Raw genomic sequence first — 15,971 nt, forward strand, 5'->3', positions numbered from 1 at the left:
ACTTTCGGTTGTGTTGTATCATGGCCTGCAGCGAATATTGGCCGCCGAAGATTTTTTCAGGAGTGGCACGCTGCGTAAAGGCAAGAAATTATGCAGTGCCGAATACGTGTATGCCGTTCAAGAATTAAGCGGCGAAGTTTTAGCGCGGTGTCAACCGGAAGTGAAGCGAGTCGCGTGCGAAGTGGAACTTCAGGTAAGGTTGGCACGCTGCTAGATTTAGGCGCACAAACGCGAGGAAATGCTTGCTATAAATGAATCCACAGCAGCGATAAGCAGACATGTGTACGGAACTGCTCGAGCACACGACGGTACGCGCCGCGACGGCAGCGGTCTTTCAGCATGCCGCGATGTACGAACTGCTCGAGCGCACGATCGTACGCGCCGCGACGGCAGCGGTCTTTCGACATGCCGCGAAACGGCGGGTCTCCTGCAATCTTTGTTGACCGCATGCCGCTAAACAAGTAGTTAGGCCTGCGTTGTAGTAGCGGCCATCTGTCCCTTTTAGTAACTGGTAATAACTGATGCAATGCATATGAGCTCGCACGTACGTGCGAATCGCGCAGCGCGAGCTCGTGCGCTGCTCGCTTGATGTAGCTTTTAATGACAACGCTCGAAAATCGATCTACTGTAATCAATACTATCTTGCTGCGCTGCCTCAACATGCTGGCTTGAGGTCAAGTATGAGCACATTTAACTCTCTAACCGGTGCTGCTCGTAGTGGGGTAGTGAATTATCACCGAATCAACCCGGCCATTTGTGGTCATTTGCACGCACCTGGGCACTTCACCACTTCGCACCGGTCGAATTGTTAATTGTCGCTGTGGCCGGGTTTCTAATCGTGAATCGCCAGCCATGCCTGCTGCTATGTCGGTCTGCCGTCGGGACTGTAGGTGACGGCGGTGACACACTCGGTCGACCATGTGGACAGACACCTTGGTGCAGAAGCGCGTACGCCTATATGCTCGAGCATATGGCCTGTCGACGGGTTTGAAACAACGTTCTGGGTAAGGCCAGCGCCTGATTGTGACGCACATCAGCAGCGAGGATGGCTTCGTCGACGGGTGCTTAGATATATTCCGAGGCCAAAAAACGGGCGACTACGCCGAAGAAATGGACGGCAATCGCTTTGAGGGATGGTTTAATAACGTTCTGCAGAAGTTGCCTGCTGGTAGCCTCATTGTTTCGGACAATGCACCTTAGCATTCCCGGCAAGAAGAGAAATTGCCGACGTTAGCTTGGAAGAAGGAAAAAATACAGGAGTGGCTCAAAAGCAAAAACATTACCTACAGTGAAAGGATGGTTAAAAAGCAGTTGCTTGAGTTGGTAGCATCTGTAAAGCCACGCTTTCTGAGCTACATCGTAGACAATGCAGCTGAAAGGGCCGGTTGCATTGTACTCAGGCTCCCACCGTACCACTGCGAATTTAATCCTATTGAGCTCGTGTGGGCAAAGGTGAAAAATGGCATCGCTGCGGACAACAGATTTCAAGCTGTCCACGGTCGAAAACGTCATGAGGGGAAAAATCAAGCATGTAACGGCGGAAGACTGGAGGAAGAACATTCACCACGTGACGGATCTGGAGGCAAAGTTCAGGCTTGATACATCTGGGAGTGACCACATCCAACCCGTCATCATCCAGCTGGGTGAAGAAAGAGACTCCGACTGCGAGCTGTCCGGCATTGAGCCACTCGATGAAGCATAACAGCTTCTTATTAACGAAAGAACAGCCCTTATTAGGGCTACAAAAACTTTGCCGGTGGGTTCGCAGCAGCCAAGCATTCTCCCGTGACCTCAAATGAATAAGCAGTTCATTTGGCGACACATTCCTTTTAATGGAAGCTCAATTCTGAAAAGCAACGTCCTGCACAGATCGTGTTTAATGTAAGTATTGGCATGGAAACGAGCTGAAACGCCGGAAAATCTGAATGCAAATACAATTATTAACCCTGAATAAATATGTGGGGCCCAAAATGCTCGTTCGGGCAGCCATTATCCAGCTTCACACGAAAAAGCAGTTTTCAACGTGAAATTGACAGCCACTCTTAGCAGCCTGCACGCGAAAGCACATTCATGTGTTTGCATTGTTTATTTTGGTTACCTGGCCCATGCAAGTTTTGCGAATAAGAACGATTATCAAACATGATTAGCTGAGTTAGGCCCAAAATACTCATTCGGGTAACTTAATATCAGTAGTCGAGGGCACGCTTAAAAGGCACCATTAGCAGTCAGCACGTCAAAGCGCAGTCTAGCTGTCACCACTGTTGGTGAAACGGCAGCAATCAACGCGAAAATGACAGCCACTGTTGGCAACTTGCATGCAAAAACACATTCATGTGGTGGCATTGCTTATTTTGGTTACCTGGCCCAAGCAAGTTTTGCGAATAAGAACAATTATCATACATCATTAGCTTAGTTAGGCCCAAAATACTCATTCGGGTAACTATTAACAGCAGTAGTCGAGGACACACTTGAAAGGCACCGTTCGCAGTCTGCACATCAAATCACATTCATGCCACAGCCATTGTTGTATTTGTTTATCTGACCGGGCAAGCACAATTATTCACCCTGAATAGCCCTGCTAGCATTGGTTGTACTAAAAAATGCTGAGTGGAGTTAAATGTGTTTTATCGAGGCAATTATTTAATTCACAAGCCATCTGCATAATGATGGACAGCCAGGTTCAGACCAGGCAGGTACCCAGGATTTTTTTTCGGGAGGGGGGCACCACCTCCATCATCATCAGCCTGTTTTATGTGCACTGCAGGACGAAGGCCTCTCCCTGCGATCTCCAATAACCCCTGTGCTGCGCCAACCGATTCCAACTAGCGCCCGCGAATTTCCTAATTTCACCGCTCCACATAGCGTTTTGTCTTCCTCGATTGCGCTTTCCTTCTGTTGCTACCCATTCTGTAACCCTAATGGTCCAACGGTTATCTAACCGCCGCATTACATGACCTGCCCAGCTACATTTTTTCCTCTTGATGTCAATTAGAATATCGTCTATACCCGTTCGCTCTCTGATCCAAACCGCGGCCAAGCGGCCGCGGATTTTGGCTTTGCGGAAAATACGCGACCGCTTGGCCGGATCGCGCCCGGACCGATTTTTTCCGCGCGAATAAGTTGGCCGCTTTGGCCGCAGCCAATCAGAACCCAACACTGCGGATGCGCTGGTGAAGGAATGTAAATGAATGTCTTTCTCTGGGCTTTTCGCTTCTGTTATTCAAAAGCGTCAAAACGGCAAGTTGGGCCAGTTGGTTGGGATTCATAGTAAGGTTTGTTACAGCGCAACACGAGACAAGGACAAAAGGTATAAAACGACGACACGGCGCCGTGTCGTCGCTTTATACCTTCTTTTGTCCTTGCCTTGTGTTGCGCTGTAACAAATCTTGAAAATCGACTAGAAAAGCGGCGAGTAAAATGCCAACGATCTCGTCTTCTTCGTCTGAGCTCATTTTGCAGAAGTAGATAGCGGACGGGAGCGCGTCGACCCACGAAGAAAAAAATATCGAAAGTGCGCGTACAAACCAAAAGTGCCGCGAGATGGCGGCACGTCCCTGAAATTGCAAAAGAAATTGCGAGATGCCCCGCCTTCCCGGCGGCGCGGATAGCCAAGAACATCCCGGTGTCAATTATTTCGGAGTCCACCACTAAGGCCTGCCTCATAATCCGATTATGGTTTCGCCACGTGCAGCCCCATAATCCAATTCAAGTTTGATACTTCTGCCACTATTCGATGTGCCATGTGAGGGAATCGCAATGCTCAACCTTCTCAGGGGTTATGAAATATGGCGCACTACCACGCGTCAAGCAAACACCTCTCCCTGTGTGTTCTTTGAACTACGCACACACACAACAGTGGGGCGCACACTAACCTTTAACATCAACTCAACACTCTCGTGTTAGACTAAACGTTGAAGAAATTAAGCTTTCCACTTCATCATCACCGCTAATTATCGTCAAGCAAAGCAATTAGCACAGAAACCTTCGCTTACATCGATTCCCATAGTGCGTGGAATCTGCATAATCTTTTTATTTGCTCTCTCGTCTTGTAAATTTTAAAATGGTAATCTTAAAGGGTTTCATTAAACAGCGGATCATTGTTTCTTTTGTTTACATTTTGCCATTTCCGTGAAACTGCTGAATTCTTTTTCCTACCCTGCTATAATCCCGATACCGGGATTGCAGTATCAATAAATAAATAAATTAAATAAATAATTGTCACCATCACGAGGGCTATGCAGAACAGTTTTTTTTCTGGCCTCTTGTGCTACGATGTAGAGATACTTTTCGTGAAGCTTAAATATTAAGACAGTTTTAGTTTAGCGTACGCAACTATAGCGTATGCTATACGCTATAATAGAGAGCTTCAGTATAGCGTAAAATCCTTGCGTTAGCGTGCGACGCAACGCTAACGCAAAGAAAGACTGCACTGCGCGGCACAAGGTAGTGTTTTAGAATAGCGGAACGGAGAAAAGCGTTAACGTTAACGCAAACAAATACAGCGCCATCTAGATGTAAAAACACAAAGTACTGGAAAGCCAAATCCACACGAAATATCGAGCTTATCCAATGCCGAATCCGCAAGTGTCCCTAAGTCAAGCTTATCGAAAGCCACAGTCGCTGCGTTAATTACGCATGTAGGTGTTTGGTTCGAGCGTTGTTTTGTCGAGAGTCGCGAAACACACCGATTAATCTTGGCATGCCGCGATCGAGTGTTCTGTGGGACCCTTATTACGTGTCCTTTTTAAGTTGGGATGACATAGACGCCCTCATGCTTCGGGAATGAGAGCGACCGCGCAGGTTATACGTGTCCTCAAGATCCACTCAACGTCGAAGCTATACCGGAGGGGACGTTTCGCCGGCAATTTCGCTTCCAGAAAGCGGATTTCCCACTTCTTTCCAACGGACGCCCACCTTGACGTTCATCCGAATGGGTTCAAGGCGAAAACCTCCTTCACGAGGTTCATATCGTCGTCGTTGGTAAAACGCACACGCATTGTGACCACAGCACCGACCACACTACTGTGTTTTGCCGCGGAAAACATGACATGCATCGGCTTCACATGCGGCTTTACACCAAGCGAACGAGCGAAATACACTTGGGCGCCACCTTGAGGCGGATACAGCAAACATGAGCAAACCCTCTAGTTAAGCCTACCGCCCGGGTAATCGAGGACGTATATCGCAAACAACGCCCATTTGTCACCTGTGCGCCGCTGCCGAAGCATCATCACACAAATCTAAGGCGAACGCGAGCATTAGTGGGGAAGGATAGAGCCAGCAGTGCAGGCAGACGACTCGATAGATCCGAAGCGGGCTGCTCTCACTTCGACTGGCGCCGCCATCTTGCCGTACGTAAGGTTCCCCTTGCGTGCGTTAGCGTTCAACGCTAAATCCTGAAAATAGCGTACGTACGTAAAGGCGCGTTCACAGTGGCGGGAAAACGGGCAACACAGAACGTTTTGCGCGAGCCGCCTCCCTCACAAACCGGTTTTTCTCCCGCAGACAGGCTGCTGTGCCGTCCCGCAGAGCGATGGGTCGGGCACCTATTTTTCCCGCGTCGCTGACGAGAACAGCCAATGGGGGCCGACCGCGAACCGTGACGTCGGTCCCAGTTCAGTGACCCCGTCGGCGGAGGCAGACTGCGCGCGTGCTGCGGGACACTCGGCAGTTGCTTTGCCACCATGAACATGCGACTTGAGGATTTTGAGCGGTTCCTGGAATGTATTCGGTGCTATCCTTTTCTTTATGACAAGACGCATTTCGACTATAAAGACACGGATGGCAAGACCAACCGATGGGAATTAATAGGACTGGAGTTCGGCCTGACAGGCCCAAAATCGGCGCTTCCGTGCACGGCGACGGTGCAGAAGCAGCGAACAAGCAAGTATAAGTACGTTTACCGTAGCCAACAGCCCATCGTTCGAACCAGCCATCCTCGTGACAAGGGCGACGCGAGGAGAGCTAGCAGACGGTCAAGACAACCACGTGGGAAATCTGGTGTCACATGATTATCCCCTTCCCTCTCTGCTCGTTAGGGTCCTCTCTCAACGCCTCCTCTCTCTACATTCCAAGACAACCGCAGCGAGAAAACGCGCGCAGTGTGATCGTCATTCCGAGCAGCTGCGACGCAGCATCGACGTTGACGCTGTGCCGCTGCGGGAAGTCTCCCGCTAGTGTGAGCGCGCCTTAAGAGCTCCAGCAGCGTTTACGTATAGCGCATGCGCAGTGTGGTGCACGCAACGCTAACTCTGCGTTTGCTGCTTTACGCTATACTAAAACTGTCTAATATAGCGTACGCTAAGCAGCGCACGTATTCTACAATTTTAGTTTGCCGGCGATATCTTCCGATCTCAGAGGCCATATGGCGTCGTTGCGGCTATTTCGCGCCTGTAGCGATAGGTGGCGCTGACATATCGCATGTTTCTGCTTGGTGGCGCAAGCCACCGCCCCGTTCCAAAGGGGACGCTCATAACATCCATCCATTTCTTTCGTTGGGCTTCGACTCGTTCGAAACGAGAAGCGATATCGAAAACACCACGAGCTTATCCATAATACTATTTCGTCGAAGCGGCCTGAGACTAAGCGAAAGCCGCTTACACAGTCATTTGCTACGTACGAAGTGCATTTTACAAAAGCAACGCCAAATTCAATTTGAAGCGGGCAGCCGGGACTGCCGCCATGTTTCCCGCAAACTCCGCAAAAACGAAAATGCTAACTCGTTTGCGTTGCGTACGCCCGCTATTTCGTTCAGCGTTCAGCGCACGGAGTGACGACCCGCTATTTTTTAGCGTGCGCTATACTAAAACTGTCTATTGGGAAACGTCGCCTGTGCGCGTGCCTCGTGTTTTAGCGCAAGGATTAAAGACGACCCCGTGGGCAGAGAACCGCTTTAGGTCGCCGAGTGTTTCGTAAACATCGTGTCCTGCTGCCGTCGTATATAATAAGTGCTTAACTTGCACTGCTACCAACATTTACACACGACATGAATCGCTACTAGGCGCCACTTTGCACTTTCTTCCTCGAAAAAAGGAGCTAGGGAGCGACTCAACTAGACAGTATGAAGCATACGCGTAAAAAAAAAAAAAGATTGAAAATATCGGCGAACTTTCCCGTTTTGGCGAATCCTCCGCGCCGACTCCAACAGTAGCCATTTCCGCAGGTCCAGGCACCGACGCTTGTTTCGACAGAACATGCACACACACGCACCACGGAACATCGTCTGAGGCTATGGCCTGACCGTCGCTGCGGTCGACACAGAGTGGCGCTGCTGCTGCACCCTGAAGCCAATCAGCGACGGAGCGAAGGAAAGAAGGCATCTCTCCCCCATTCCCATTGTGCGCCCTCCTCCTTGTAGTTGAGCAGGTTTACTCATTGCCTGCGAGGAGTGGGGACCGGGGAATAGCGGGGCTAAAAAGCGTAGAAAAGGACTGGTTTCAGGAATTGCCCCCCCCCCCTTCCTTGCTTAAAGGGACACTAAAGGACACTGCATCCGTAAATTACCGTTCTGCTACACCAAAAACACTACTCTTATAACGATAAGACGTTTGGTAAGCCAACTAAAGCGCAAGAACGAAATACGGGTGGCGACGCCTACTTAAGTTCCCGCACCTGCGGGCTGTGACGTCTTGGATTTTGATGGCATTTTCTAGGGCGTACTAATTATATATAGCGGGACCGATTGACTACATTGTTTTGTAAAGGAACCAAATATTAAACATGATAAGTTTCGGGAATTTTTATTCAGCCAACGCGGCCCGAATGCGAAAACATACTTTGGCATCCCTGACGTCACCCAGACGTACCGGCGCTGGGTTTTGGCGCGAAATTCAAATACTGATACTTAGATCTTAATTTTCTCATCTAATAATCAAACTATTTTTTTAATGACTGCCTGCAGTGTTCTCAAACAATGCTTCATTAGTCTAAACTGATTTATTGCTTCGCTTTAGTGTCCCTTTAAGTAGCAGATAGTAGCAGCACTTTCTGTCTCCGAGACATCTTCTTGTTCGGTTGTTCACCGAACCTACCCTCGTTTGCATTCCATCGATTGATTCAATACCCTGTGTTGCACTGTACACCCGTCACCACGTAGGCACTGTCGCTGTCACCACCGCGAATATGACAACATAGAACGGAACATTTTGTAAGATATTCCGGAAGGGGAAGGCTTAAGCGACGATTGTCTACAGCTTTTGAGAGAGATTTGCCTAGAAAATACCGTTTGCGTTGAATGGAAAGGGGTGGGGAGCGAGGAGAAAGTTGATATTGTCACGTGGTGTTGACGTTGAAGAACACAGTAGCAATACTGTGAAAGACAAAACTTTTATTGGGCGAACCTATGCCCACAAAAACAGGCGGTTGCGCTTATAGCACAAAGATAGCGGCGAACACGGTCGGCGATCGTCGAAAAATCTGGGGTGCGATTTTGTAGGAATTCTATTACTTTTTCCATGCCTTTTGCCGCCATCACTGAGCAGCCATTGGTCGAAAATGACCGGGCCGCACCCATTTTGTCTGTCAATCACGCGACGTCAGGAACCCGCAAAAACTGTAATCGTCATCGTGACGTTGAGGCACTCATTATGCGGAGCAAAAGGCACGGATTTTTGGAACGGCCAGAGGCAGGGTCGTTTCCGAAGGCATGAAAAAAATGGCCGCCCCTCTGATCGCTATGGCCGTGGCTCTTCGCCGTCGCCGACGTGAACAGGGAGAGCCAGACGACGCGTTTGACATGCCGGATGACCATTTTCGACGGCGTTTTCGCCTCTCGAAGGGAACGGTGCGGTTGTTGTGCGAGGAACTGGCGGGGGAACTAGAAGCTGAGCGAGCGACGGGACTGTCGGTGGAGCGGAAAGTGTTGTGTGCGCTGCGCTTCTTTGCTACCGGGAGCTTCCAAGCGTCCGTTGGGAGCGAGGAGACGATCCGTGTGTCGCAGTCGACGGTGAGCGACTGCGTGCGACGTGTGGCAGAGGCTGTCGTGAACGCAGGGGCCCGCAACAAGTGGGTCCATTTTCCAAAGACAGCCGAGGAAAAGGCAGCCGTGAAGGAGGGTTTCCTTCGGCGCGGCGTTATCCCCGGCGTCATCGGATGCGTAGACGGCAGCCTCATAGCCATTATCGCACCCAAGGGTGAGCGCAAGGCTGTGTTCATGTGCCGCAAGGGATACTACGCCCTCAACTGCATGTTCGTAAGTAAAACTCACGTTTTCTGCGATCCTTTTTGAAAGTTACGTTGCTCTTGCCAACGGGCACTTTCTCTGGTTTACGTTTTACCTCAGATCTGCGACGCGGACATGAAAATCTTGGCCTTGGACCCTATGCGACCGGGGTCGGACCACGACGCTTTTGTCTGGCGGACGACATGGTTGCGCCGGCGGTTCCAAGCGGGGCGCATCGTGAATGCCGGGGAATACCTCCTCGGTGAGAAAAAAACATTTTTTTGGCGCAGTCACGCGTCAGCAGCGCAGAACGCCGTGTCCGCTCCAACCCAAACTTTTAACCAAACCACAAGAACATCAGTAATTCCGGAGTAAAAAAAGAAAATTAAGACATTGACTGCCACCATTGGCAATGTTCGAAGTGTTAAGTTACAAGCACATTATGTGTCAGCGAGGAGCTGACGAAAGCAACACGTATTAGTGCTTTCTGCACCCAGTGACTGCCAGAAGCAGAAGAAATGAACACACATTACTTCTACTACTGTCATTGATAGCACCAACAAGTGTTGATTTCTTGTTTGTGGCAGGCACCGCGTACACTTGTAAATTGGTTAAGAGTTTGTGTCGGGTATGGACATGCTCAACTCATGCTTTTACTTGGGACTTGCAACCCTGAAGTCTACCTTTGTTGAATGATGCTGTAGCTTTCCTCAGTTGACAACTTGCCTCTCGTCAGCGGAGTACTCAATGTACTATTTCCATCTTTGTGCAGGTGACAGTGGTTACCCCTTGGAGCCGTGGCTCCTGACCCCGGTTTCTGGCCATCCTCCAGTGCACACAGCCGAGGGGCAGTACAACACAGCACATGCCGCCATGCGTTCCGTAGTGAAGAGGTGCATTGGGCTCTTAAAGAGCCGTTTCCGCTGTCTTCAGCGATATCGCACCCTCCTCTACGAGCCGGAACGTGCAGCCAACATTGTCGCGGCATGTGCTGTGTTGCACAACCTTCGCCTTTCTGAAGCCGACGAGTCAGGCGATGACAGTGATGATGACAGCAGCAGCAGCAGTAGTAGTAGTGAGCTTGACAATAACGGCGACCCCATGCCACACAGTCTGCCCCGTAACACGGGCTCTAGAATGCACTACATGAGAGGGCGGGCTGTTCGCGACAATGTCATTGGCATGTTTGGCACAACCCGTGCGCAGCACATGCGTTATTTGAGGAGCGTGCGGCGGCAGCTGCGACGTCAACAGCAGCGTCAGCATCGTTAGGTGCATGCACACAGTTTTAAGTAATTGCATTGTGCATTTCATGCTGTGAAATTGCAGATGCATTTCCCGTGCTAAGTTGTAGTTGATGTCTGCGTAATGCAAAGCATTCATGATTTGTTGAGAAATGTAAAAGTTAAAAAAATTAAATTATGGGGTTTTACGTGTCAAAACCACTTTCCGATTATGAGGCACGCCGTAGTGGAGGGCTCCGGAAATTTCGACCACCTGGGGTTCTTTGACGTGCACCTAAATCTAAGTACACGGGTGTTTTCGCATTTCGACACGGGTGTTTTCGCAATGCAGCCGCCGTGGCCGGGATTCGATCCCTCGTGCTCAGCAGCCTAACACCATAGCCACTGAGCAACCACGGTGGGTACATAAAAGTTGTGTAGTGAAGGGTTAGGTAAAGCCTGCACTTATAGTAAGTAAAACAGTATCGTTAGAGGTGACATATGAGATTGAAAGCAAGCTAAAAATAAGTGCATATTCAAAGTGTCTGCCACAATTTGCTTGCTGCTGCTGTCGTCATCTAGATGCATGTAGCCTGATTCTTACTCGTATCCCCTTACGCATTGATGGACATAAGCGCCTGTCTCCTCACTTTCTACTAGCACAAAGAAGCTCACAGAAGCCAAGATGTACAGTGCACGTCACACCTTCCGCTCCGTGGAACGTGCTGTTGCACGCGCAGCTTCTAGGTCCTCCACCATTTTGTCTCGCAACAACGGCAAAGTTCCTTTCGAGTGAAGAAAATGCCGTCCAACTGGTCATCCGACATGTCAAACGCTGTGGCTCCCGCGAAGTGTGTGCACGCACGAGCAGTTGATAGATTTGAACAAAGTGACCTCACTTGTATATAGCAGAACTCAGCAATGTTAATCAGTAATATTTGTACAGTGCAAGCTAGCACTAGAAATGTGGTTGCGATGTGTAAATAAAAGCACTAGAGGAAAACTGCACCTTTCTGTATTCCAGTCTTCAACATACACTTGTTTATGCACACATCACATGCGACAGTCTCTACATTGAAGAAGTGTGAGAATCATGAGTACTCAGTAGTAGAGACATTATGCAACATATCACAGACACGTTGGAATAAATATTGGATCACATTGTTCTTGCATCATAATATATCACAGGTAACGGCATGCATCGTTTAAGAAAACTGTTGTACACTGCACAAGTACACAGTAATAACAACTTGCTTAAACTGCACCAGAAACAGAAATGAGCAGGTGCTTAAATCACATGCCAACCGAATATTTATCACAGCAAAATGTATAGGTACATCACTACATGTGAAAGGAACATGCTGTTGTGGCGCTCTGAAACTGAAAGAGCCATAGCACCATATTATGATATTCAGTAAGGCAAACTTCATAAATATTACACACAAATTGCACCACAAGGGCTAAAATACAATGTATCACAACCTGAAAGATTACTGAATGACAACATTATGTTTGATAATGAGACAGATGGGCAAGAAAAGAGACATTCCAGCTCAGTAGGTAGTGACACAAACAAATATGCAACAAACAAAAAATAAACATTACAAATGAAAAGAAGGAGCGTAGGCAAGGAATTTTCATAACTTTTTTCTTTTTTGCTGTGTATGTTGACAGGTTGCTTTCGACATTATAGTAAGGCCTGAAAATTTCACCATTCGATGACAAGGATTAAATTGTAGAACACTTGCAGTGTGGCGTCGTGCTTAAATTGACATGACAATAACTAGGCACCTGAAAATTGCAGCGCCACAGTCGGAATGCCCGCACACACCAGGCCTACAGGCACTTTTGCAGGTGAGCCTGATGGTGTGCACACTCTTATGCCTGAAGTAAACCTTGAAGAAAAAATTCTTGCTGCAACGGCTATGCTACTTATGGTTGCATTAAAGGGTGACTTCAGCAATTATTTATTTGCAAACTAGCAATATTTGCCCTTCATATCATTAATACATCAGCAAATTTTAAGATAAGTTACAAATTCCTTGCCTATGCTACTTTAGCATCCTTTAATTATGTGGGGCCTGAGAGGGGGGAGGGGCTTGGCTGCCACCATGCCCCAGTGCAGCCAGCAGCAGCTAAAGCAGACGCTCGTTGGTCTCGTGCGACCGACGCGCCACTTCGAGGCGTTGCCGCTGCACTTCGAGGCGCTGCGACTGCACTTCCCGCATTCCCGCCACCTCCTTCCCGAGGTGCCGCAGGCTCTCCATGTGGGCCTCGTGGTGCTGCCGCAGGCTCTGCAGGTGGGCCTCGTGGTGCTGTTAGGAAAGATGTGTAATTAGTTTAATTACAGAAGCTCAGTAACAAGGCCTTCGTGTGTTGCATTCATCCCCATTTGCAGGCTATTGTCTTGTCATTGCATATTCAAACACTGGAAATATCTTTCTGGCCCATCAAACTTGTGCCGTCGCATTCCATTAAGATGTGTTACATTGCTATACCTGCTTCCTTGAATTCAACGCCACTTTTTTTCTTTTTGCCACATAATTGCGTAGATATTTACACATGTTATATCACGCGAATGTGTACAAGATATCACCACAGGACTACACGTATACATTATGCTTGTTCACTGATTAATATAATTTTTAGAGAGGTCATATGCTCATCAATTTCATACGCAGAAAAATATACATCTGTGGCCTTATACATACCTGCCGGTTTTGCTCAAGCTGTTGTTGGCAGAAGCGGGTGTCCTCTTGAACTCTGGCTTCCTCCAACTGGCTCTGGCGAACGTATGCGGCAGTAGCCGTCATCACAGCACCATCAAGTTCCTGCTGCCTGGGCTGTCTACGGGGTGCCCGTGGCTCTCGAGGGGTAGGCTGCGGCACCTGGGGGGTAGGCTGCGGCACCTGGGGGGTAGGCTGCGGCACCTGCGGGGTAGGCTGCGGCACCTGCGGGGTTGGCTGAGGCACCTGCGGGGTTGGCTGAGGCACCTGGGTGGTAGGCCGCAGCACCTGGGGCGTAGCCGGTGGCTCTTCATGCAAGGCAAAAGCAAAGACTGCTCATTCACTGTTATCCGACCTACACAGATTGATTGTCCTAACCAGTCACTTTGAAATGTCATTATAGCTGCATAGCTACAATAATGATACACAAAACAGGTAGTTAGAGCAAAAGATGCCACAGAAAGTTGCTGGTAGCAGTAATCCTTAAGAAGCACAAAGAATCTCTATTACAACATCATGTCATTTGTAGTCTTGCATTTCTCCTCCATGAATAAGAGCTGGATGTTGTACACAAAGGTAATAACAGCACAGTGACGTACTTTACTTCATAGCAAGATCATACAGCAACTGCAAACAACAATGCTACTACAAAAGCTAGGTCACTGCCTTACGTGTAAGGCCACTTGGCCCAGCAACAGCTGCAGGGCCCGACACCATGAAAGCAGTTGTCGCTGGTGGATGTCTGCGGGAACCGCTGGGCCCTGCAGCTTCCTCTGAACTTGCCTCGTCCTGCAATCAGAGTAGTGTTCAGACATTGCGAGCAGTGTGTGCAATGCGCATTATGTACACAGGTTGCTGCTCAGAGTACATAACCTATATTGTCACTTGCACAAAAAAAAGGGCTTAAAAATTTTGCAATATTGTGTTACAACGTAATGCTGAAAATTTGTGAGGTCACAGCAGGTCACACAAACAACACTTTTTTAAATCCAGTGTACGCACCTCGCTATCGGGGAAGTACTCAGGGGGGGAAACAAGGACCCCTCCTGTCCTCATAAGGACGTCGAGGACGCGGCCGTCCACGCCACCCACTTTGCCACCTCCAGTAGCCCTGCAAACACGGCAACAACGACAACGTGAAACTACGTTACTGTCAGCATCATTAGAAGCTCACCTCTTCTCGCTCCCGGCCCTGGTCACTTCTTTTTTCGCTTTATGGGCCATCTTGGCCCAATGGTTGCGCCAACGGCTGGTGGCCTTTACGGCTGGCCCCTGTGCGTTAAGCACCGCCGCCACCTCCTCCCACAGTTCGTTTTTTCGAGCAGCAGTCATACGTGGCGAGAACTCTGTAGAAGCTCTCGCCAGAGAATAGCCGAGAATAGCCGCCTGCTCTTTGGACACCCGCGGCCCTTTTGCTGCCATTTTCTCTTTGTCAACTTGGGAATTTCAGCCGGCCCGCAGCACAGTAAGAAATTTAGAGGCAAACATTCTGTCTAAGCTAAGCGCCTGCATAAAGTGCTCACTACGACTTATTTCTGCCTTTTTATACCACTAATGTAAAAAAAGGTGAAGTCACTACTCACATTTAATGTTGTAGCAGCTTCTTTCTCGGAGCGTATCAGTGCAGGAAGTATTACCGATGCAGCGATAACTTTAACGAAGCTATCGTTATGTCATGGCGGTGCCCTATGGAAAATTCCTTGACAGTTCTCGATCCACTATGTTGCAAAGTTTCACCTCGGGGGCTACGGATAATTCTTCTTGGCTCTTCCTAAAGAAGAAATTATCACACGTCAGACATGCAGCGAAAACCACACGACAATGCAAGCACTACACGAGCAATAGTTACTCACCTCAATCAGTATCTGACGGGGGCGGGGCCGCAATTACGGGCACGCAAGGGGCTGTCAGCTGTTCAGACAGACACGCTAGGGGCTGTCAGCTGTTCACAGGTAAACAAAGGCTGCCATTTTGCTTGCGCTCAACGGCATGGATTGGATGCACATCCGACTACTATGTGGCTACGACTTCAAAAATAGAGCACTTGCGTTTGCATTTCTTTGGACTGCGGCAGCTTTTGCGTTGTAATGTAACAAAATGAATTTGCTTTACGCAGCATGGAAGTCCGCTTTTATTAAGTGCCGTTTTACAAAACAAATTTGCTATACAGTCCCGGAAAAAGAGAAGAGAATACGAAAGAAACATCCGGCCAATGAAGGGAGCTTCTGATTGGACGATCCAAGAAAACGTCGTGCCTACGTACACACAATTTCCAAAATCGGTGACGTCACGCGAGAAGGCATTGGCATGAAAAAAGCCATTTCTACAAAATCGCACCCCTGATCAGCGAGTCAAGCGCGTCCGCTTTTATACATCAGTCGTCGAATGTTCCAGAGTAATCTCTGGGACCCGCGTGCCTTCTACAAAGTTCTACATTATTCGCGTCGCGCACACTTGCGATCAGATTGCACAAGGTTCAGTCACAGACAGCGGATGGAAGCATCGATAAAATTCCAGAAACTTCCAATACATGCAAGCGCGTCCTGCGCTGTACGATAACATTTGTTAGGTGGTGAAACGTGTCGCCCGATAAAGACAAACCAGTACACGTGTCAATACCCCCCTCTTAAAAAGCACCGACCCAATGCTGCAAACAAACGAAAGTCATAAAGAAAAGCACTTGTAGCAAAGAAAACAACAAAATAAGAAAAGTTCGTCAGCGTCAGTAAAAGGGTTTAAGACGCACCACGTGGACCACTTCAGATCGTGCGTGGCGCCGCTGTGAATGCGAAATGCCGTATGGCACGACCTCATAGTCTAGTGCGCCAATATGTCGGATGACCTTGTAAGGTCCGAAATAGC

The 15,971-nt window shown here is 48.8% G+C and overlaps 1 protein-coding gene across 1 annotated transcript; it reads right to left on the reverse strand.

The window, feature by feature from the left end:
• Positions 1–12,261: 12,261 nt before the first annotated feature.
• On the reverse strand, positions 12,262–15,420 carry LOC129386204 (uncharacterized). The gene is made up of 6 exons (XM_072286886.1): positions 14,963–15,420; positions 14,693–14,880; positions 14,112–14,220; positions 13,781–13,898; positions 13,095–13,417; positions 12,262–12,267 (listed from the first exon to the last, which is right to left on the reverse strand). Coding segments are annotated over exons 2-6 (558 nt in total). The 5' UTR covers positions 14,695–14,880; positions 14,963–15,420.
• Between the last annotated feature and the right edge of the window lie 551 nt (positions 15,421–15,971).

The sequence above is a fragment of the Dermacentor andersoni genome, chromosome 3 (assembly GCF_023375885.2).
Source record: "Dermacentor andersoni chromosome 3, qqDerAnde1_hic_scaffold, whole genome shotgun sequence".
NCBI lineage: Eukaryota > Metazoa > Arthropoda > Arachnida > Ixodida > Ixodidae > Dermacentor > Dermacentor andersoni.